General features: G+C 41.4%; 1 protein-coding gene across 2 annotated transcripts in view; it reads left to right on the forward strand.

Annotated features, from left to right (window-relative positions):
* The window catches only part of SRRM3 (serine/arginine repetitive matrix 3), a 354,881-nt gene that overhangs the window by 249,432 nt on the left and 82,499 nt on the right, over positions 1-22,950 (forward strand). For both annotated transcript variants that reach the window (XM_086954780.1, XM_086954781.1), the window contains 2 exons: positions 16,195-16,299; positions 19,677-19,851. In XM_086954780.1, the coding sequence (XP_086810906.1) occupies positions 16,195-16,299; positions 19,677-19,851 (280 nt within the window). The remainder of the gene's footprint in view (positions 1-16,194; positions 16,300-19,676; positions 19,852-22,950) is intronic.

Consider the following 22,950-nt stretch of genomic DNA (forward strand, 5'->3'; position numbering starts at 1 on the left):
AGCACCAGCACCATGATTCCAAGCAGATTGTAATAGCAGTTTAAGGTTAAAGAGGTCCCTGTTGCCACACCTGAGCCTTGACATTTCGCACTAGGAAGGCAGGCACTGAATGCATCATCTGAGTTTGAGCCTTAAACTCTGGCTCAGCTTGAGGTCCTGTAGGAAATTCCAGGCCATAATGAGCCGAGCTATTATGTACCTTCTGCGTGCCATCCTCAATCTCATCAAGATGTGGCGGGACGCCGAGAGCTTCCTACTTTGGAACTGAATAAGCTAGGTTTGAGTCTCTTTGTTGGCTCAACATCCTATGATTCTGGGCAAATCTCAAGCCCATGTTTAAAAACGATCCTTTTAACAAGTGCTTCTTAGTGCAGCACTATATTGTGACATATTAATGTCAAAGCTTCCATGTGTTAAAGAAATACACTGTATCATATTTTATGTGGTTTGTTGTATGTTTTACATAGAAAACATGTTCAGGGCTGGGCTTGTGCATGGGCTCTAAGAGCCAAGCCAGAGCCTGAGCCCGGTTCTCCCTGTTAATTTGTTTTCTCGCCCACCTCTAACCCCAAAACCCAATTTATTTTTAAAGACAGTGAAAACAACATTTCAACGTTCTTACGTTGAGATTGAGGAAGCACTCAACAGGTGCCTTTCCCTCCCATGATTGGGAGGGCCAAAGGTCATGTTTGGGTGGTCCTGGGCCACCTGGCTCCCCTGCTAGAACCAGGCCTGCTGGCTTCACTCAGATCTTTTGCATTAGATCTCCCGCTCTTTTTGGCTCACTTCTCCGGTTTTGCATGGGTGTGGCCGAGGGGCATCTTAGATATGTTGTCTTCGGAGCTTCACAGAAGCTTATTACATTTATACTTAATAAATTCGAGGAATTCTTTTTTGCTCTGTCTGTGCCTTTTGGTCACTGGCAAAAAAAACAATTGGTCTTGTGCTTCTTGCAGGTTTTTGAACAGTCAACGTATTTAGGCATAGAGCAATGGCCCAGCTTTCTGTTTTAACAAGCAATGTTGAGATCACACGCTACACCATTTCCGCTGCATGCAGAACAGACAGGGGCAGATTTACAAGGCCCTTGCGCCACGATGTTTCCATCCCTTCTTTAGAATTTTTTTTAAAAAAAGCTCAGGTTCATTAACTTTTTCTTAGGAACGGGTTACCAGAGCCACTGAATGCTAAGTACAAAGGCACCCTGGTCTTTGGTCCATGTATCCTGCCTCTTTCTTACGTCAGTTTACACTTTCTGTCTCTTTAGCTCACTTTCGTACGTTCTGCTCCATCCCTGCTCTCACTCTTTGTAACCAAACCAATGTGACGTTAAGGGTTTTTGGAACCCTAGGCAAGACTGAGATTGTGACATCCCTGCCGATGTTATTCATTCCGGGTCAGCCAATACAATAACAGCTGAATGATCAAGTCGTTACACATCGGACAGTCACATAACATTAAATGAAAGCTTCAACAAGCTTTGATAAAGGCATTTCCTTTTTGCTATTGAATCTTTTTTTGCTTTAAACAAACATATTTTAGATGGAATTCAGTGTCTCATCTGCCCGGTCCTCGGATTGTAGGAAAAAACCATAAGCGGGTATTTGATGGATGTTTAGTTGACCAGTGTTAAAATAAGACATATGCACCTACTGCTTGGAACTGCAGTTTTGAATGTCGGTTAGTCATAATTGCGAATAAATGGTCCTTCACCACTGACAACCTTCACCACTGACAATCTCGCTGCAGCAGAGTAAATTAGAGCCCTGTCCTGAGGATTTTCACCATGTCATCTGTAAAATGTGATAACATTTCTTCCAGTCATGTCCCTCCTCTTTTTCTTTGTATACACTTCTCTGGGTAGATAGTAACCAGTAGCGCATGTAACCTTTATCCAATAAGGAATATTGAAATTCTACTTAAATTCTCTTGTATTTTATGAAGATACTACATAACCCCTAGTCCTGATTAGTAAAATATGTGGCAGGCAGCAGGAGACAAGAGAAGGACTGAGAGGTGAAGAAACAGGATAATTAGAGGGCTGAAGTAGAAGGAGGTAGAGCCAAAGATGAGGTAGATAGGTGGGCCCGGGAAAGATATAAGTTAAAAAGAGAAAGGCGATCTAGCCAGAAAGAGGGGTACAGTGAGGTAGGAAGGAGAAGAAGCAGGTAGAGACAGAGGTAGAGGTATAGGTTAAGAGTGAGGCAGAGAGATCCAGAAATAGGAGAAGGAAATGATATCTAATGTAGAGGGGTAGAGTACACAGAGGAATGAGGGAGAGCGTGAGTAAGTTAGAAAGAGGGGAATTTTGTGAGAGGCAGAGAGATGTGGAGACAAAGCGGTGAGGTTGACAGACGGGCAAAGTGAGTAGTGAGGCTTAGAAAGGTATCCTGGTAAGAAGAATAGTGAGTTAGGAAGAGAGAAGTGTGAGGGTAGAAATAGGTATAGGGAGTAAATAGAGAAGAGGTGCGGTCCAAAGACGAGCTAGGTATAGAGAAGTGTGAGGGTAGAAATAGACATTGGGAGTAAATAGAGAAGAGGCGGTGCAGAGATGAGCTAGGGATAGAGAAGTGTGAGGGTAGAAATAGATATTGGGAGTAAACAGAGAGAGAGTGAAGTGCAGAGACGAGCTAGGGAGAGAGAAGTGTGAGGGTAGAAATAGACATTGGGAGTAAATAGAGAAGAGGCGGTCCAGAGATGAGCTAGGGATAGAGAAGTGTGAGGGTAGAAATAGATATTGGGAGTAAACAGAGAGAGGGTGAAGTGCAGAGACGAGCTAGGGAGAGAGAAGTGTGAGGGTAGAAATAGCTATTGGGATTAAACAGAGAAGAGGTGAGGTGCAGAGACGAGCCAGAGATAGAGAAGTGTGAGGGTAGAAATAGATAATGCACGTAAATAGAGAAGAGGTGAAGTGCAGAAACGAGCTAGGGAGATAAAACTGAGGGTAGAAATAGATATTGGTCGTAAATAGAGAAGAGGTGAAGTGCAGAGACGAGGTAGGGGGAGAGAAGTTTGAGAGTAGAAAGATATTGGCAGTAAAAAGAGAAATGGTGAAGTGCAGAGACGAGTTAGGTGGAGAGAGAGGTGAGGTTGATCTTGTGGTAGAGAGAGAGTAAAGGAGAGCTAGTGTGGTAAGGTGGAGAGACTCATAAAGGAGGAGGGACAGAGAGTGATGGAAGAAAAATATTCAGTAGAGAAAGAGGTGAGGGGAAAGAAGCACAGTAAGGACAGTAGTTTGATCGAATGAACAGAGGTAGAAAAACAAGGGAGGTAGTATATCAAATAAATGGTGAGTTGAACATAGAGGTTAGGTAGTGAGAGAGAAAGATGGCAGGCAGAAAAAGGTGAGGTTTTGAGAGATGTGAGAAAGAGAGAGAAATAAGGTAGAGAGGTGAGGTAACAGTGATGAGGTACTGAGTGGGGTAATAGAGTTAGGGATGCAGAGGTGGGCATAGACAGGTCGAAAGAGGTACAGTAGAGAGGAGTATTGTAGTAGAGTTGAGGAAGAGATACTAGAGATATAGAGATCGTGTGTCCACACAGAGAGAGGTAGATGCTTATAGTGAAAGAAGGAGGGAGAATTAAAGGGGGTGAGTCACAACAACTTAGGATAAGTAAGGATACAGACATGAAACATACAATAAGACAGAGAAGTAGAGAGCGGGCGATGAAGCAGAGAAAGATGAGGTAGGAAGAGTGGGAGTCAGCTGAAAGAGATGCACGGTAGACAAGGGGGGATAAAAGTAAGATAGAGCGAAAAAGAGAGAGGGAAATGGGATTGATTAAGATGGGAGAGAGAGATGATATGCGTGTATAGAAAGGTAAATAGTGGCGAGGCAAGGATAGGTAGAGAGAGAGAGGTAGAAAGGGGGAAAGATGTCGTGATAGAGAAAGAGACAGACCGAGAGAGAGAGACAGAGACAAAAAGAAAGCGAGAGAGTTTTCTGACTGTCCGACCTATTTACCAGGGGGTCCTGGTCAACTGCTCATACCTTAAAATAGCTCTACCCTCATATTTTCCTAGTTTTCCATTCCTATATTTCTCTTCCCTTTCTACCTTTCTGTCTTTTGCTCTATGTGAAAGACTTATGATACAAAATAATATAAAATAATAATATAAAATGAGTGCCAAGTTTCCACCAATGAATTAAGAAATGGGGCACTTAGATATTTATCTACTTTTAAATTGGGTAAAAAGGGGCTTAGGACATGATCTTGAGTTCAGAGTACAGATTTCACTCCGTCAAGGCCACAGAGTGAAATATTCTGTCACCCTGATGGAGTACCCATGGTCTGCATTTAGAGATGGCTGCTGGACTTTTGAACATCTCTTATCACTGGAAGGAGCCGTCGTGGTTCATGCCAATGTGTTAAAAGCTTGATTGATGGCGCCATCAAACATAAAAGCCGCCTGGCAAAGTTTTCACAAATAGAATTTTTATAATATGCAATTAGAATACAGAAAAACAAAAAGCATGTCATCACAAATATGAAATACAAAGCACTATCTGAAAGAAGTGCATTCATTCTGTATCAACATAAAAGCAATCTAAAATAAAATAAAAATGGCATAAAACCAATAAATTAAAATATCATTACTAGAGAATAATTCATGGAGGTTTAGGTACTTCTTCAATTCTAGGGTTATGTAACTGTGAATTGCGAGCAGAAATGTTTAAGAAAGAAGTTATGGGTAACCTTAAGAGACCCATTTTAATAGCAAATGCAACTGGATAGACATATGCTCTATCAAGCCTATAATTGTAGCAGAATCCATACCACCATGCCTGAAAGGATACCTGAGAAGTATATTTCCATGTTAGCAAAATTAAATGGGACTTGCGTGTTAAAGATCATTTTTATTTCTTGCCAAACCTTCAACTAAAATTCTTAAATAAGAGGAAATACAAAGAGCATGTGTTTAAGGTCTGCTAAGGGTTTGAGAACAAGACCAACAGTTAAAAGGGACTGCAGAGTCTATTTTATGTCGGGTAACAGGAGTGATCAAAAGGCGGTTATAAATGAAAAATAAGGTTTGAATTGCATTAGCCGTTCTAGAAGATTTTCTTATTTTAACATAGATTTTATGCTAAGTTGGAATGGAGAAAGTAGTTTGCAAATCAATTTCCCCCAAATTCTCTATCTCTGTTTTAACTCTGTCTTCCGAAATCAGTGTAAGGTGTTTATATAATTGGGATGCGGAAGGGAACACATACAATAAGTTATGAATAGGAGGAGGTGAAGGAGAGGTTATTTGATTAAGAGAAAGTTTGCTATAAGAGTATTGAGTTGCTGATATAAGCAAGCGGTATGTGACTTCATACAAGTCTGGAAAGGAAAAAAAAAACTGTATTACTAGAAATGGCAAGCAGGTACCTTCTTGTAAAAATGATGTATCCATTTAAAACCTCTGGAATACCAATCCGTCCAGAATATCATTCTATTCTTTATTTTAATAGAGGTGTTATACCAAATTGATGAGTGTAAAAATGTATCTTTAAAAGCTTTATAAGAAATAAAAATATGAGATAACATTTTGCATGTGTTTTTAAAAATTAGAAGGGTTAAGGATAAGGGTCTAGAAGTGAAAGACAAACATTCCATCAAAGAAAAAAGGATATTATTATTATTAGTTTAATATTAGTTTATATAGCGCTGATTCGCCCCAACGGGGTATCTCTCACTTAGGACGGAGTGCAGTAGCCAGACCTAAGGGAATCAGAAAAGATGAGTTTTCAGAAGCTTCCTAAAATGAGAGAGGCTCTGGTAGTTGCGAATCTGGAGGGGCAGCTCGTTCCAGATAGCAAGAGCAAGATGTGTAAAGGCTTTGCCACCCTTGCAAGCCTTTTTAATTTTAGGGGTGCATAGGAGGAGCTTGGACCCAGATCGGAGGGGCCGTGAGGGGATGTATTTGATGAGTTTAGCAGATAGGTAGGAACGCCCCTGTTCACTAAGGGCTTTTAAAAACAGTGCAGCCTATCTTAAATTTCACCCGCTTTCTCACAGGGAGCCAGTGGAGTTTTTTGAGAATGGGAGTAAAAGCTGTTCTGGGTGGAGCTTTTGCTACCAGACGGGCAGCAGTGTTCTGTACAACTTGTAGCTTGTTTAGGGAGGCTTCATTGGCCGATGCCAACAGTGCGTTACAATAGTCCAAGCGAGTTAGTACTAGGGCTTGCACAATGTTTTTTTGGTAGAGGAAGGTAACAGGGGGAAGATTCTTCTAAGTAGACTGAGTGTGTAGAAGCAGGTACCAGTAGTAGTAGTGGCGCCAGCATCGATAGTGAGGTTCTGGTCAATTGTGATTCCCAGATTCTTGACCACTTCCTTAGGAGATGGGGCATTGCCCAGTTCCTCTGGCCACCATCTGGGAATCCAGCTTATAGCCGCTCCTCCACACAGCATGATCTACGATTTCTCTGCATTCAATTGTAGGAATTAGTTCTCATCCAGGCAGCAATGGTCTTCATGCCTTCAGAGAAGATGAGATGTATATCAGGTTAGTTTTTAGGGCTCGCCTGGAATTAGCATCCGAAGGATGCGTCCAGGCTGGAGACTTATAGTCATCTGACTCGGGGGAATGAAGGACAAGCATGTGCCACGCGCTTCTCTTCTGCTGGATTTGCCTGCGTGTACGCGCACGTCGGCTCCGTCCACATTCCCAGCAAGTCAGCCTAACGCACGTGCATGCACACAGACACACACACGTGCGCGCGCACACGCACTTACACACACACACACACACAGAGACCCCCCCCGCCCCCACCGCCGCCGCTTCATTCCTACTTTCGAAAAAGCCAACCTTTGAAATTGTGAGTCCAGACAGCACAACTTGTACCCCTGACCCCACTGCGCCCCCTCAGTACCCGGGTCCTGGTCGTCGTCATTCAGCTCCAACACCTCGATGATCTCCTCGTCACCATGAAAGTCTCCGACCTGCCCCCCTGCCACAGCCCCCTCGGCGTCCTCCATGGGTACAAGTGCCCAGCCTGACACACACGGGTCTCTTCCACTCCCACGGCCGGATCTTACCGTGCAGCCTACCCAGAGGGGCGTCAGGCAGCTGCCGCCAATGGAAGCGAGGTGTAAACAGCAGTGGACCAATCACGACTCTGATACATTCTGCCGTCCCGCCCTCCCCGTGAGCTGGGGAAGCTTGCATGGACAACGAAACTAGAGAAATCCGGGAAATGTACTTTTATGTATGTGATCACTGCTAAAGTTTAATATATGGATGGCCTTATCTAACCTCTCCTTGAGAAGAATTGCGCCGCTGGGTGGTCGTTTGATTTATTCCATGCCATGTGTCCTGCGCTGCCTTTCCAGTGCTGTGTTATGTTTGGCTTTTTTTTGGGCTATTGCCTTTGACGCACCCCTCTCCACCCCAAGCTTGCGCCGCACCCTCTGTATCCTTCCCGAACACTGAAGGTGCAGTCAGCAGCTGCAGACTAAGCTGGTCTTAGCTTTCACTTTCACTTTCTCTGGAATAGAAACTTAACTTGATGCACGGTGGGACACAAAGACCGGGAGAAGACGAGGCAGGGTGAAGACTGGAGCATCGGAGGAGCAGCAGACAAACACATCGCAGTACAACAGAGTCAGGCTGCCCTGGAGCAAAGTCGATAATAACCACAGCTCGTGTCGTCTGTCAGGTTTCACAATTACCAACACAAACGACGTACGATTTATTCCTTCATTTGTCTACCACTTCAGTGTCAGCTATTCGTTCACACCATCAGCAGAAATATTAGCCATTTACCCATGGCACGTTATCAATGGCTTTCCTCACAGGTCAAATGTTACTGGGAGGGCAGAGCACCCCACCGAATTTACAAAGTAGACTGCTCGCATCTCCTGGAGCCACCGAGACTTGCAAAAGAAGAAAAGTGCTTTTTTGAGTCAGAGCCGGGTTCTAAAATTTTGTGAGTTCGACCCAGATTATCGAAAACCCCGAGCACTGCATAAAAGTTACCTCCCTTTGGTTTCGGAAAGATTCTTAGCATGTTCGATGTGCGCACGTTCATTGGCACTGGTTGTATGAATAACTTCTGAAAGAGGTCACTGTAAGCTTCAGCACTTTCATATAAACCTGGCCGTTGTCTCCTTTGAGTCATGAGGCATTTTCTTAGACCCAGGGGTGTTGAGAGACGCGAACAATACATGCTCGGCATGCGTGTGAAGTGGCAAGAACATCAGATTTGTCACTGAAAAAATGCAGGCGGCGTGGAGTGAGTAATTATGTGAAGGGTCTGTTCATGCCATTTCATGAATGTCAGTCCAAATATGGGAGTGCTCCTTCTGTCTAGAGTTGTGGGTGGCCTGCATCCAGAATGAGTAGCTTTAGGTGAGTTGTGCCCCTCAACGGATATTTAGGCAATAGAAATGCGAAGATTGCCATGAAGGCTCTGAACCGCACTGGGCATTTCTGTCCAGTAGCTGCAATCCCAACTGCGCCGCACCTACTTTGCACACCAGGTTGTTTGCATGCCCAGTGACATTTAGTGTGTCGTTCTTGCACAGGAAGTACACTATTAGTGGCTTGCTACAACTCTCACCAGTACTCCGCTACCACTCAGTGAGGTCGGCATTGCCCACCTAGTAGAGAGGATTGTTTATTTGATTTATTTTTGGTTATTGCAGAGTGCCCTGTTATCCACAACGGGGCCTTCTGGTGCTAGAACTGCTCTGGTAACTAAAGGGTAGAGCCAGCTGTTGGGTGAAAAGTCGTGTTTTCAAACTTGGCTGTACAACCTCAGTTAGCCTGTCCCTGTCTTGATTGTGTATGTGAAATAAAGGATTCAGTGGATTACAAATAAAACTGCTGTGCTGCACACCCTCCGTATGGACTCGTCTCTCACCAGTGTTCAGCGCTAAAGGCAGGGTAAATGCACTTTAATGATCAGGTTTGGTCCTCCGTACAATTGATCCGATCTGGTTTAAGGAGTTTTTAGAAATGCACCAAGGGTAGATGCAATATTTTGAAAGAGGGATTTTTGAAAAAAAAAAGTATTTGCAATGCAATAGGTCTTGCATTTATGTAAGGTTAAGCTATTGTAAATCGCAATGCCTTTTATTTATGTTTTAAAAACAAAAATAAAAGGCATTGTTATTTGCAATGTCAATAGCTCAAACTCGCGTAAATGCGAGACCTATTGCATTGCAAATGCTTGTTATCAAAGGTGAGGAGAAGCTGGGTTTCGTCCACGTATGAAATGGGACTGAACCCTAGGTTCCTCATAAGTTTGGCTAAGGGGGTAACATAAATGTTAAAGAGAGTAGCGCTCAAACAAGAGCCCAGCGGTACCCCTTGATGACTTTGGGGGTATTAGATCTAAAGGTCCCCAAGGTAACCGTTTGAGTTCTATCCGTAAGAAAATCTGTCAACCACTTACCAAGTTGATTTCTCAATGTGTGCCCATAAAGGAGAGAGTGTAGAATAATTTTCTTGTAATAAAAATGATGTTTGTTTAAGACAAAAGGCTAAGTGGTATTTATGGAAATCTGGAAAATTAATTCCCCCACATGCTTAGGTTTTTTAAGTTTAAGAAGTGACATCCTAAGCTTTTTATTATTCCATAAAAAGTTAGATAAAACAGAATATATCTTTTCAAAATGAGACTGAGGAAAATTAACTGGTATATTTGTAATATAGAACAATATAATAGGTACTAGGATCATTTGTATAGTGTCAAGACGACCCAGCCAGGATAAAAACAAAGGATTCCAATAAGATGTATACAAAAGAAGGACTGTGTGTAGCATTTTAAAATGAAAGGTTATAGTATCTTTACCAGTATCAGAGAACCACAAACCTAGATATTTAATCCTATCTGGATTCCAATGAAAGGAAGACAAACTGAAATCGGCATGAAAACATAACTTATTTAGAGGGAGGATTTCAAATTATCTGCATTTAATGTATATCCCAAGACAAACACATAATTATCTACTTAAAAAAGCTAGTAAGGATGATTGTGGGTAAGAAATAAGAAGCAAAATATCATTGGCATACACATAAAAGTTTAAGCCTAGCGTCTTCATAAGTGAACCCCGTAATATGTGAATTAGAACTCATTTTTATTAGAAAAGGTTCCAAAGCAAGAATAAATAACAAGCATTTACAATGCAATAGGTCTCGCAATATTAAAGTTTGAGCTATTGGCATTGTAAATGACATTGCCTTTTATTTATGTTTTAAAAACCAACACATAAATAAAAGGCATTGTCATTTACAGTGCCAATAGCTCAAACTCTCACAACTGAAAGACCTATTGCATTGCAAATGCTTTTTTTTCTTGTTTGCTGTTTTATAAAGGGCGCACTCGACCCGAAGGCATTGGAGCACCAATTACATTACATAGGGATATATTCATATTTTTGTAGGCACGTGAAGGTTAATTGATTTTGCTAGAATCACATGGGAGTTCATCTTTTATGTGGAAGTTACTCTTTGGCATTGTTGATATCTCGCCTATGTCTTCATAACATACCACCCCCCTCCCCACACACACAGACCCTGCGCGTCAAAGTCCTATTCCTGTCAAACTAAATATTTTCCAGACCTTGGCTTATTAGGTTAACCTTGCCTAAAACTTCCCTTGCTTTTTGCGCTGCGAGGTGGGGTGTTCGAGTTGTATTTCCTTTAATTGAGGCGGAGATCACCAGACCTCCAAGGATACGAGTTCAGCGAGACGTCTGTCCTAGAGCCCAGAGTGAAATCAAATTCGGACCGACCATCTTTAAAGTCTAGCGATCAGGATTACCGCAGTCGTGAGTACTTCAAAGTATTAAAATAGGGCGCACGTGACTGCCCAGAAGTAAAAGGAACTAGCAGCAGTTTGGGATGATACAAAGAGCAGGTTGGGTAATGACTTAATTTACTACCAATAGACAGCGTGACATCTCACTCGCTTCTTCTATGTGGCTGTCATGTGCAGAAGTGACAGTCCGGGCATCAAAAGCCTACGCCAACTTCCAAAAGAAGTAACTTTCGCTGCCTTTTACTTACAAGTAGAAGTTTAATGTGATACTCCCTCCGCCAGAGCAGTCGTCTCACTTGCTACGCAGACACCGAAGTACATAAACACTCCTCCCGGTCGCACACCGATCCCTGCAGCAACTACACATGAGCCCGGCTGCAAAACATGCTCTATTACTCACTGCTCCCAGGACTCGTGGCGAATGGTATGCCGGGAGCTGCAGTCTCAGCCTCACCTCCTCATGCCTGTGCGCCCATGGAATGAAAAGTAGATTCGTCCAACTTGTGAACTACAACCCCCAGCACGTCCCATTGGTGTCTGGCACAACAAGCCTGCCACCCAAGCAGTGTCGCCGGCCGGCTCATCAACTGCCAATAAGATGCTGCAGCGTAACATATGTATACGAAGTTGTGTGCATCACGATTATGAGACGGTCGAGGCGAGGGAGTAGATAACCTCACGTGTGTGTGTGTCATCCGGAAATAAGGAGACGTGTCCGAGACCTTCCTGCGTACTCCAGCGTTAACACTTCATGGGAGATCTACAGCATAGACACAGAAGAAGGACCAGTGGAGGAGCGGGGGTAAGGGAGCGCGAAGACGCCGAGACGAGGTAGGGGATGTGTGTGTAAGTGCTAGGGGGCTCTCTGTGTATGTGTGTGCGTGCGTGTGTGTATGCTCGGCGGGGGGGGGTTCTGTATGTGTGTGTGTATGCGCGGCGGGGGGGGGGGGAGGCTGTATGTGTGTTGTGCCTGTGTTGTGAAGAGCCTGCCGGAATCGGAGCGCGCGACCTGATCCGATTCCGGCAGGCTGCTGCGTGCTCGTGCCAGTCTCTTGTCCTCTCCTATTTAGTCCTTGAAAGCCAGAATGATTACAATAGTCTCGCTTTGCGACAGCAGGCCTTTGGCCTGCAATCGCAGAGCGAGACCTAATAAAGGAGAGAGCGGACAACTTTGCCGAATACCTCAATGAAGAGGGTAAAAAAGGGGACATAAGACCATTAACTAAAATTGATGACTTAGGTGAACAATATTACAAAGAAACATAATTAATAAAGTTAGGACAAAAACCAAACCAGGAAAGCGTAGAGAAAATAGGGGCCATATGTATGAAGGTAGCAATTAACGATTCTGTAATAGCGATTTTTAAGAAATCGCTATTTCAGAATCGCTATGTATCAAGAAAATCGCAAATTTTTTAGCCATTTCTTGATATTCCTTAATTGCGAATTCGTAAATTGCGAATTCGCAATTAAGGAATACTTTCCCATTCATTTCTATGGGCCAGGAGGCCCATAGGAATGAATGGGAAATTTGCGATTCCCAATTTGCTAATCGCGAATTGAGAATATTTTTAAGGGTGCAGGGGTGTCGAAAGGACACCCTGTTACACCCATGAAATATGCATGGGTGCACATGTGGCACACATACATGCCCTAAGGGCATGTATGTGCGTCACATGGCACTTTGAAAAATGCAAAAATATGCATTTTTCAAGGAATTCGCAACTTACCACCAACTAGAAGTTGGTGGTAATTTACGATTCTTTAAGGCCAATTTGCGAATTTTTTTGGCTTCTTACATTGCATTTAAGGAATCGCAAAATTTGCGATTCCTTAAATGCAATCGCAAAATAAGGAATCGCAAATTTTGCGATTCCTTATTTTGCAAGCAGATTTCCTTGATACATACCATTAGTCCAAATTGCATTCGCAAACGCCGAAATTTTGCGAATTTCGGCATTTGCGAAGTCAATTTGGCTTGATACATATGGCCCTAAAAGACCAACTTACTCTATCAAACGCTTTTTCCGCCTCTAGAGAAATAGCTGCCAAAGAAGAATTATACGATTTGGATCTTATAAGCACGTTAAAAAGTAATCGAGTATTGTCCGAAAGCTGTCTACCTTTGATGAAACCACATTGTTCTCTTCCAATCAGTTGGGGTAATAATTTATCTAAGCAAAGGGCAATATTTTTGCAAACATTTTATAATCTAGATTAATTAGAGAAATAGGACAATAGTTTTTACACAATCAGTGGTCCTTGTTATCTTTGGGATTGAGCCATATCAAAGCCTCTTGAAATGAGCTACCCAATGTATGAGAGGATATAAAAATAAAGGAAATGTTGATGTAATTTAGGTCACAAAAGTGACGAAAGGGTGAATAGAATTCAATGGGGAAACCATCAGGTCCGGGAACTTTGCCACGTTTAATAAAACGACTAGCAGTAGAAATAACCTGGATTAAAATATTCTTTTCCTATATAGAAAAGTCAATGTCAAGACGTGAGGAGTCAAAACCACTTTATTCGATCATTAAAAATCATAAAAGCATGCTATACAGAAGTAAAAACAGTTGCTCAAATTTAATCATAAAATCAGTTTAAAGAAGAACACAATACGTGAGGAAAGAGGGATGGATGATAAATAATGAAGAATATCATGGGAATTAGATTGAGATTCAGCGGTATATAGGGCCTGATAAAATGTTGTGAATTCCAAAAGAATGCCTTCATTTTTATGTGTATTTTGGTTTGTAGGGATTAAATAGAATCGTTCTTTCTTAATTTTAAAGATAGTTAGCAAGAAGTTTTCCTGCTTTATTCTGACCCCCATAATATTTCACACTGGATTTGAGTAGGTAGGAATTAGTCCTTTCTGTACAAAGCATATTAAACTCAAATTTAGCAGACACTAGGTCTCTCATGGTATGTTCAGAGCGAGAGTTAGAAAAAGAGTATTCTAATTGCTTAATGTGTGAGTTAAGTTCTTTAAGTTTATTGGGAACAGATTTCCGTTTCTGGGAAACAAAATTAATAATAAAATCTCCAGAAGTGGCTTTTAAAGTATCCCAAATAATTTGAGGAGATAGATCAGGAGATTCATTTTCTTCGAAAAATGTGTTAATAAATTGTTCAAAGTTGCGTGTAAATTGCAAATCTAGGAGAAGAGAGTTATTAAATCTCTATCATTTATTTCCCTGAGGGGGTGGTAGGATATCTAAATCAAGGGTGACTGGTGCATGGTCGGAGACCAATATGGATCCTATATCAGAATAACAAGTTCCGAAAAAAGAAAGAAGGAGAGGGAGACAGAAACATGATGAAGCAAAAAAGAGATAGGAAGACAAAACTCATATATAAAATATAAAAATCAACATACCAGAAAAAAACACACAAATTTCTGGGGTCATGGGGCCACAAAGGGGGAAAACGGTACAAGGACTGGAACTTTCAGTGACGGGCACGGGAGGAAGGAGGAGTATTGTCGAAAACGTGAAAGGAGTCACATGAATGACTTATAACAAGGGCAGAACCTTCAAAAAAGGAGAAAACAGTTATGCGAATGCTAACAGACAAAACATAAAAAGTATAAAACATATAACCAGACCTATATTAAGAAAATAACAAAAATTACTGAAATACTTTAAACAGTAGGTCTAGTAATTTCCATATCTTCCAGCCTACAATTAACCAGAAATCGTTGAAGAGGACAAGGGTCTTCATAGGTCGTGGTCTTGTTCTTATAAGTAACTTTAAACAGGCAAGGATTGATAAGACCGAATCTAGCATTGATGTCTCGTAGTGTTGGCCTCATTTCCAAAACTTTCTTCCATCTGTGCGCTGTTGTTTTAGCATAGTCTGGCGAAAAGAAAAGGGTAGAGCGGTGCCAGGATATTCTTCCTTTAACATTGACTGCTTGAAGGACCTTCAGCAAGTCTGTGTATTCTAAAAAATATAAAATAACTCCTCTTGGCTTATCCGATGAAGATGCAGACTGAGGAGCATGAACGAAACGCTGAGCCCTTTGAATGTTTAGTGGCAGAGATTCAGGAAGATCCAGAAGTTTAAGGAGAAAGGATTAGAAAAAGGAGAGAGGACTGGGTCCTTCAAGTCTGTCTACTAAGCTGTGTATATGTAGATTATTGCATTGATTGCGATTTTCAAGGTTCTCAATCTAATTTTGAAGATGCGAGGTCTGAGATTGCATAGGGGGAACTTGATTGGCAACAAAAGTGAAAAGTTCCCACTTTAATTTCTAGATGAACAACCCTACTCTCCATATGTGACCATGAAGACGATTATTAGTCTCTTCCATGTAAGGTTTAAGTGCTCCAAATTCCTCAAGGATTGTTTCTATAGAGATTGAAGGAGGAGATATAGTTGGTGAAGGTGATCTTTTTTAACCCTCTTCCCCAAAGAAAGGGCAGATGTTCCTGATAATTTAGATGTCATTCTGGAACTAGGAAGTGGAATATTTGAAGGTGAGGGATTTGTTGTTGTTGTGACTTGTTCTGAATCCACCATGTTATCTTGAAGGTCAGAAAAAGGGTTATAATCAACCACAGACGAAAAAGAGCTGTTGACAGAGCAACAAGCAGGTTTTGTTCTCCCCATACATTACGTAGCGATAGAGGGAACACATAGCCAGAAATATCAAAGAAGGCTGACAAACATGCACAGCAGAACAGCAGCAATGATAGTTTATGTTTTATGTTGAGGAGTTCCGATCACAAATAAGGATAAGGGAAACAATATTCAAAAAATTCCAGAAGGTACTTCAAAAATGATTGTAAATAACTAAATACCTCAAGACCATTGAGGGATAAATATAAGTAACTCCAGTGTGAAAACATTAATATTGACCTCTAAATATCCAGCAAAACTTCAAATTTGATGACTCCATGGCTTAAACAGCCCCTTATTTTTCATTTCTATGGAAAAAAACACCCTGACAGCAAAAACAGAATGGGGGCCGCAAATCCCAGAGGGAAACGCAACGGCAGAAATAAATGCAAAAAGAAGCTTCCGCTTACCGCAAGGAAGCTTTTAATAGTCGAAAACAGGTGCTGGTATCATTTGTTGATGGCTTTCATTACAAGTATGCCCTTAAGGTCTTGGAGGAAAACCTCCAGCGCCGCCTCGGAGCTCACTGCAGTGCGGCCATTTCCTTCGGCGTCCAAGCCATGCCCGCAATTATTTTTACTTTTTAAATACGTAATCTCAAAAGGGTATCCTCTTCGACCTCTAGTTTGAGGTAAAGTCATTTTACTTTAATAAAGAATCTGTAAAAAACCACTGTAACTTCTGTAGCTGCTCGGCAGTGTGAAGGTTTTGAAACAGTAGGTGGAATGTTTTGAGTCGTTGTTTGTGTTAGACTTCAGGCAGGACACAAATAATGGATGCTTTGATTTCTTCTGCCTCTATCTTCCAACAGGTCACGGACAGGGTCACCATCACAGAGGTCCCATCGCCACAGCAGCTGCAGTTCTCATAGCCCGTCACCCTCTTCCGACTACAGCAGCGGAAAGTCTCCTGGCAGGTAGGACCTGGGTGTTGTGACAATGAACCCATCACTGCTTGAATTTTAAATAATTTCAGTTAGAAAAGACTTTACAATATTAAAAGCAGATGAAGAGTGAGCTATACATTATAACATCATGCTGTAAAATTGCCAGTAGTGTGAGTATTCAGGCCATTTGTATCAAAATATTTAGTTCCAAGATGGTGTTTCCTCTGACAACTGTGACATTTTCTTTGATGGTTATCATTCTTAACAATGTGATCCCAGTACTATTCTGATGAGAAGCTGGCAGGAATAGGGACTGTTATATTCTCTCACCGACCATCATGTTTATTTCGGATAAAGAAAATCCCTAAAATATCAACACAATAAAACCTCATAAATATACAGCTTATGTTTCTACAATAATATCCAGATAAACTTCAATACAAACCAAGCAGTCCCTAAAACCTTACTCACAGCATAAACAGTGCAATCAGACAAATCAATTGTAAAATTGATTTTAAAGTCCCAAGAGCAGTTATATGCGTGAGTAGAATTCAGGATAGATTTCTGAGAAAACCAAGCAGTACCTAATACATACAATTTGTCATATACATTATAATGAGACAAAACAGTTTTAAGAATCCTAATGACATTTAGATGCTGGCTATTGCCAAAGGTCCTGCAAACTGTCCTTAGACACCTGTGTTAGACTTCTCGATTAGTTGGACAAAAATACAAAACATTTGCTCCAGTTTCTACAGTCTGAACTGAGGTGGTGTGGAGTGCAAAAAAACGATGGATTTCGGCCCAGATCTCAGATGAATGTATGACATTGTTCTGCATTCTGTCCATCAACTGTTGTTTTTGCATTTGTCACCCCGAGTGGGATGGGTATGCTCAGACGTGAGTCCCATGCTCTCCACACCACTGGAGTCAAGCTAACCTGGCTGAAGACAGCTGATAGCCAGAAACCGGTCCTAGGATGCTTGATTCCGGTCAAGGTAAGACATGGCTTGGCAGTTCGGGCTGGACTGTTCCCATGAGGCACAGGGTCTAGGCTGATTTGCATATGGCCATGTCTAAACTGGGGTGGTGTGGAGTGCAAAAAAACGATGGATTTAGACCCAGATCTCTCTACTGGGGTGAATGTATGACATTGTTCTGCATTCTGTCCATCAATTGTTGATTTTGCTCCAGTTTCTACAGAAGCATAAAATGTGGGGCAAATTCCTTGATTCTGAATACCTTTATCACATTTATTGGTAAAACAGTTTTAAAATAGGGTTCCAAGACTGAATTTAACATACAGAGTTCTTAGGTCTCTTAGCTCTAATTTATAGTTCCAAGTATGTACATGTTGGAACCACGGGATTTTAGACGCTCGAACCAGGGAAAGCAATCCATCAACCTATTCATATAGTCTTCCATTTCAGGGTTGATCCACACCATAAGTTAGTACAGCAATGGCTTCAGGGCCACTGGATGATATATTCTCTTTTGGGTCATATCTAAAACTAAAGGAAGCATCAGAGTACTATCTGGGACATTTACCAGAGACTGTACAGGTCTTTTCTCAGATACAACTAGGGTGTCAGTTGCTTGTGAACCCTATACTTCTGCCCCATATAAAACTGGACTTTGCGCTTTAGCCCTATACACACCCTGGACAGGAGTTACCGTTCTTGACCTTGTAGCCCTGAACATATTTAAAATAGAAAACACTCTGTGTTAAATTAATAAACTGTTCTTTTTTACTTGCAGTGTCCAAGAGAAATGATCAGCTAACCCGATCCTCAGATAGTCACAATTACTGACTTGCTCTAGGCCATCACAACCCAAATGAGCTTTCTCTTTTGGGCCTTCTGTGCCTTGAGCACCATATCATTTGTTTTAGAAGTGTTCAATTCAAGACTTCTCTGGGCAAAAAAATTAGAAAATCTTTTTAAAAGAGATTGGAAGCCCATAGGGGTTTTAGCTATGAGGATCATATTATCTGCAACAAAAAAAGTAAACCAGGCTCTTTTCTGCCATCTAATGTTGGGGTATTATGTATACATGATCACATCATTAACATGAAGTGAGAAAAGCATTGTCGCTGACACACACCCATTCCTCACTCCTCTTCCTATCGGTATTCTCTCGGCCAGTACACCACTAGCACTCCATCTCACATGAGAACAATTCTCATGGTAGAATCTAACAATAGCAGATAGTAAGTCATCAGGTTCCTCATCACCTTCCAAAGTAAATCCCTGGGCACTAAATCAAATACTGCTCCTAGGTCTACAAATGTCACATAAAAATGTTCCTTCCGTATCAGCATATATTTCCAATATGTAAGAGCAAATCTAAAGACCTGATCAACAGTGCTGACTCTTGAGCAGAACCTTGCTTGGAATGGGGCTCAAACCTGGCTGGATTGCAACTACTATTGTATTTTGTATAGACTACCACCAAAAAAAAAAACATCACCTGGTCTACATGCCATGTCTCAAAGTCAGGTCATAAGTATTCAGTTTCAGTGTAACTGGCACCATTTACATACATGTTTTAGTGAGTAAGAGTAGAAAATATAGGAACAAACCTCCTTAGTAGACATCATAAACCTCAAAAACAATAACACCGGAAGAAAAAGTTACATCAGCAATAATGTTGTTGCTAGAGACTGTTCTAGATTCACATTATGTTCATTGCTCCATCAGCAAGTGGCTAGTTCCAGAGAAAAACAAAATTGAAAATAAAAGTTACTTTTTAGTGTCTAAAAAAGCTTTAGTGATCAATACAGAAAAAATACAGAGCACAATCATTGCAGACAAGTAAAAAAGACCTGACATCTTCCTTCGTGCAGGGAGCAAGACATTTGTAAACATGTAGAGTCCCTGAAATATTCTCAGGCCAAGAAGGTACCCATTTTTAGGACAGCAAACAATTTACGTATTGAAGTTCAATCAGCTGGATGTGCATGTACACTCTCACTTATGTTGTACTTAGGGCTTCAATCATCGATCTGCCAAGTAGTTAAATCCATACAGGTTATGAAGATATGCAAAACTAATATACAGGAAGAATACTTAATTATCAAAATATTCAGTACACTCAAATTTTTGAGCTGTGAATAGTAAATCCAATCAATGTTCCGTCAATCAGTAATGAACAATAATGAAAAGAATGAAATAATGTGAAGAGATAATTTTTAACGAAATTTGTTATTTAGCGTAAAAAAGAATTGTATTTTGGCAATCCAATATCTGACGATGCCAAGCTTATAAAGCATTAAAAAATAACCATGTACCACTAAACCTTTACATTGCCATAGATTCCCAAGTAAGACCTTCACCCATTATTTGACGTTGCCTTTCAATGAGTGTAATGTTCAGACCTAAACAATTCACCAGCTTTTACTTTCACAGGTACAGCCCCAAGCACCGAGAGGATGGCCAGCACCCCAGCAGCCACCAGTCCAGCCGCAGTCCTTCTTCCCACACGTGCCACAGCCGGTCTGCCACGCCCCACCAGAACGGGCACAAGGCCGGCACCCACAATGGCCGTCAGGGTCACGCCACCCTGGGAGATAAGTCGCAAGCTGTACGTATTCTGTTCTTTCCTCACTCCTTCCCCATGCCTTCCGCCTCCACCTTTTTTCCTCTCCAAAACATTCCCTCCCCCATAACCTCATCCTCTTCCTCAGTCAATCACCCAGAGTTTAGGGGTGTCGAGTACGTAGCTCATGTCCTATGTAGTAAAGACTTGTTCTCAGGATGACATTTCGGAGAAAGAGTGATTGACTGTACTCAAACATAGATACCCCAACCATGCTGTATACACAAAGCCTCAAGCACCAATTATGCAGCCCAAAAACAACTGGACAGAGAAGTATTTCCTAACCGCTTCATAAAGTTAATCAGGTAACATTTCAATATGTTCTTAATAAAAATCATAAGACTTCCGCAGGAGGGCACATCCAATCATCAGAGACAGAAAAGAATGTGCATTTTGATGCCAGCACTGCCAGAAGGGTGCAGTACTGACAAACAAGAGGTGCAGAAACACACCGAACCTTCTCTGATGCACGACTATTGGCCTTGCATACAGAGATTGCACACTCAATAAACCAGATACTACTGCAAAGCTAATCATCTATCAAACCGAGAACGACACAATAAACCTGTCATCACTGCTACAATTGTACATGCCTTCCAGCCAAGTAAGCACACTGGCACAGGAGTACATTCCTTGGCAAACAGAGGAAAGACACAAACACTAAAACTGCCTTTGTTGCAAAAGCATAAACATGGCAAACACAGAAAGCACACACAAACATGTTCTGCCTATAAGACTATGGAGCCGACAGAGAAGGAAAGCCTAAATCAAATCTGCCACTCCTGCAATACGAGATGTTTGCTTTACTGAGAAAGTACACACACTAAACTTGCCATGAATGAAAGAATATACACCTGGCAAACAGAAGAAAATGTACATTCACACCAAAACTGCCTCCACTGCAAGAATGCGTGTCTGCTAAACTATCAAAGTACATACATAAAAACTTCCATGGCTAGGGCAGTGCAGACCTGGAAAAAACAGGAAAGGACACACACATTAAACCTACCACAACTGCAAAAGTACAAACCTCCTTGTAAACAAAATAAGTACACCAACCATACCTGCCATGGCTGCACGAGAGAGTAATGACTGAGCAAAAAGCAAAAGTATACCCAATAATCTTGTTATTGATACAGAAGTTCAGAACTAGTAGAGCAGCAAGCATCATGCACACCAACCATACCACTGCTGTAATAGTACATTATAGGCACATTGATACAGTACGTGCATTTATATTTAAAGCTGCTGTAAGCAAGCAGACTCAGCAGTCGGTGCAAAACTTAAAACTGCATACGGAGTACAGGTCAAGCAAAAAATTCATGAACTAACACCAAATCTTTTTATTGTTAATCTTTTAAATATACTATTGTGGCTGGCCTGCAACCTACCAAAGCGATTCAGTGTCTCATTTAGCGTATGGTGAGTCCCGATTGCTGTTGCGGCGGAGGTAAAGGATTCTCTACCATACGGAGTAAAACACTGACATACCTGTGTTAAAGGCCCTACTCCGGAGGAAGGGGAGCATCTTTCACACCTGTGCTGATGGAGGGGCACAGTATTTACACATTCATGTGCAGTATATTATTGTGGAAGAGAGAGAGGATCCCCCCACCAAGGGATGCAGTACTGTCAATGTGTTATTGTAATACTGGTGGCACCACTTAATTAACAAACAATTTTTACTACATTTTTTATATTTTTATCTGTTAGGTGGCCTACAGAGTCCAGTCCACTATAAAGGCCCATGAAATCTTAGCAACCAAGTGATTTATTCATTTCACGAAGAGTCATTCCATTCACTAAATGGCATACTCCCCTTTAAATTTGTTTCACTAGGTTTTTATTTTTAAAGCAATTACCCTACGAATCCCGTGATAGTCCTTCTTCATGTATTATAATATACTTATGTCTACCAGTCTTCAACCATGTCGAGGGGAATGTCTTTTTCAGTTGATTCCATCCACATAAACAAACCACTGTTTCCAATTCTAAAAGATATGTAGTCAATTCTAGCAACTATCTTTGTTCAATATGTTTCGGGCTAAAGAACTAGTTCTTCCTCAGGACATGGAAATGATGGCCAAATGCTGGCCACACACGGAAAAGTTTCTGGATTGACATACATGTGCAACTGTGGTGTATCAAGATTTTGTTAACATTTTGTTATGCTATACTAATTCATTATTTTTGCGAACCATCATAATCTGATGGAGAAAGCCAATTATACATACTAGGGTTAAGGGGATGTATGCTAAATTTTCATGTTTCAGACATACTTCATACTTGAGGAGGAAGGGGTGCATCTGAAAGATTTCACTATGGCAGAACTTGCAGGCAACATACGCAAAATATAACTGCAATTAGGGCCCGTTGTTGGCAGAGACAAAAAAACAATATTTCCTCGGATTGGACAGTTCAGAGTATAAAAGATGATTGCATAGTGCAGGTTAGAAGGTGACCACACAGTACAGGTGAGTCCGAGACAACCAAAGAGTTTCACACTTCCCAGTTAATATGGTTGTTAACACATCATTGGTGGGGGTCTTCCTACAAACTTCATATGGGAATGTAATCAGAAGCAAAGGTGAAGAAACACCAAGTATTGCAGATGAGGACATTGCCACGCACCACTAGGAGGAAACCACTAACCACTGATGAGGAGAAGACTACACACCACTGATCTATACACCTAGCAAGTATGCATTACCACAAACAACAGGTTGAGAGGTGAACACACACTCCGAGAGAGGACATTCCTGAAGACTTCAGGTGAGGACATACCTGAAACCCAAATATTCCTATTTTGCGAAAGTAATAAAGTGCTGTTTAAAATTGACTAGGTATTTGGTCTAGCGCACAGTTCTGCAATTGTTGGCTTAAGAAGGCAACATATACTCAATGGTCATCTGCTAAGTAATTGCCAGATTTTGGCTCATTACTTTATGGGTTTCAAGACCGCAGTCAGGACAGTAGGCAGAACTACAAAAGGTAGATCAATGCTAAGCACTCCTGTTGTTGAATAAAATATGTTCTTACTGTGTAGTGCCCTAAAATAAAAGACTAAATAGTAACAGATCTGTA

The sequence above is a fragment of the Lissotriton vulgaris genome, chromosome 2_1 (genome assembly GCF_964263255.1).
Source record: "Lissotriton vulgaris chromosome 2_1, aLisVul1.2, whole genome shotgun sequence".
In the NCBI taxonomy this organism is placed as follows: Eukaryota; Metazoa; Chordata; class Amphibia; order Caudata; family Salamandridae; genus Lissotriton; species Lissotriton vulgaris.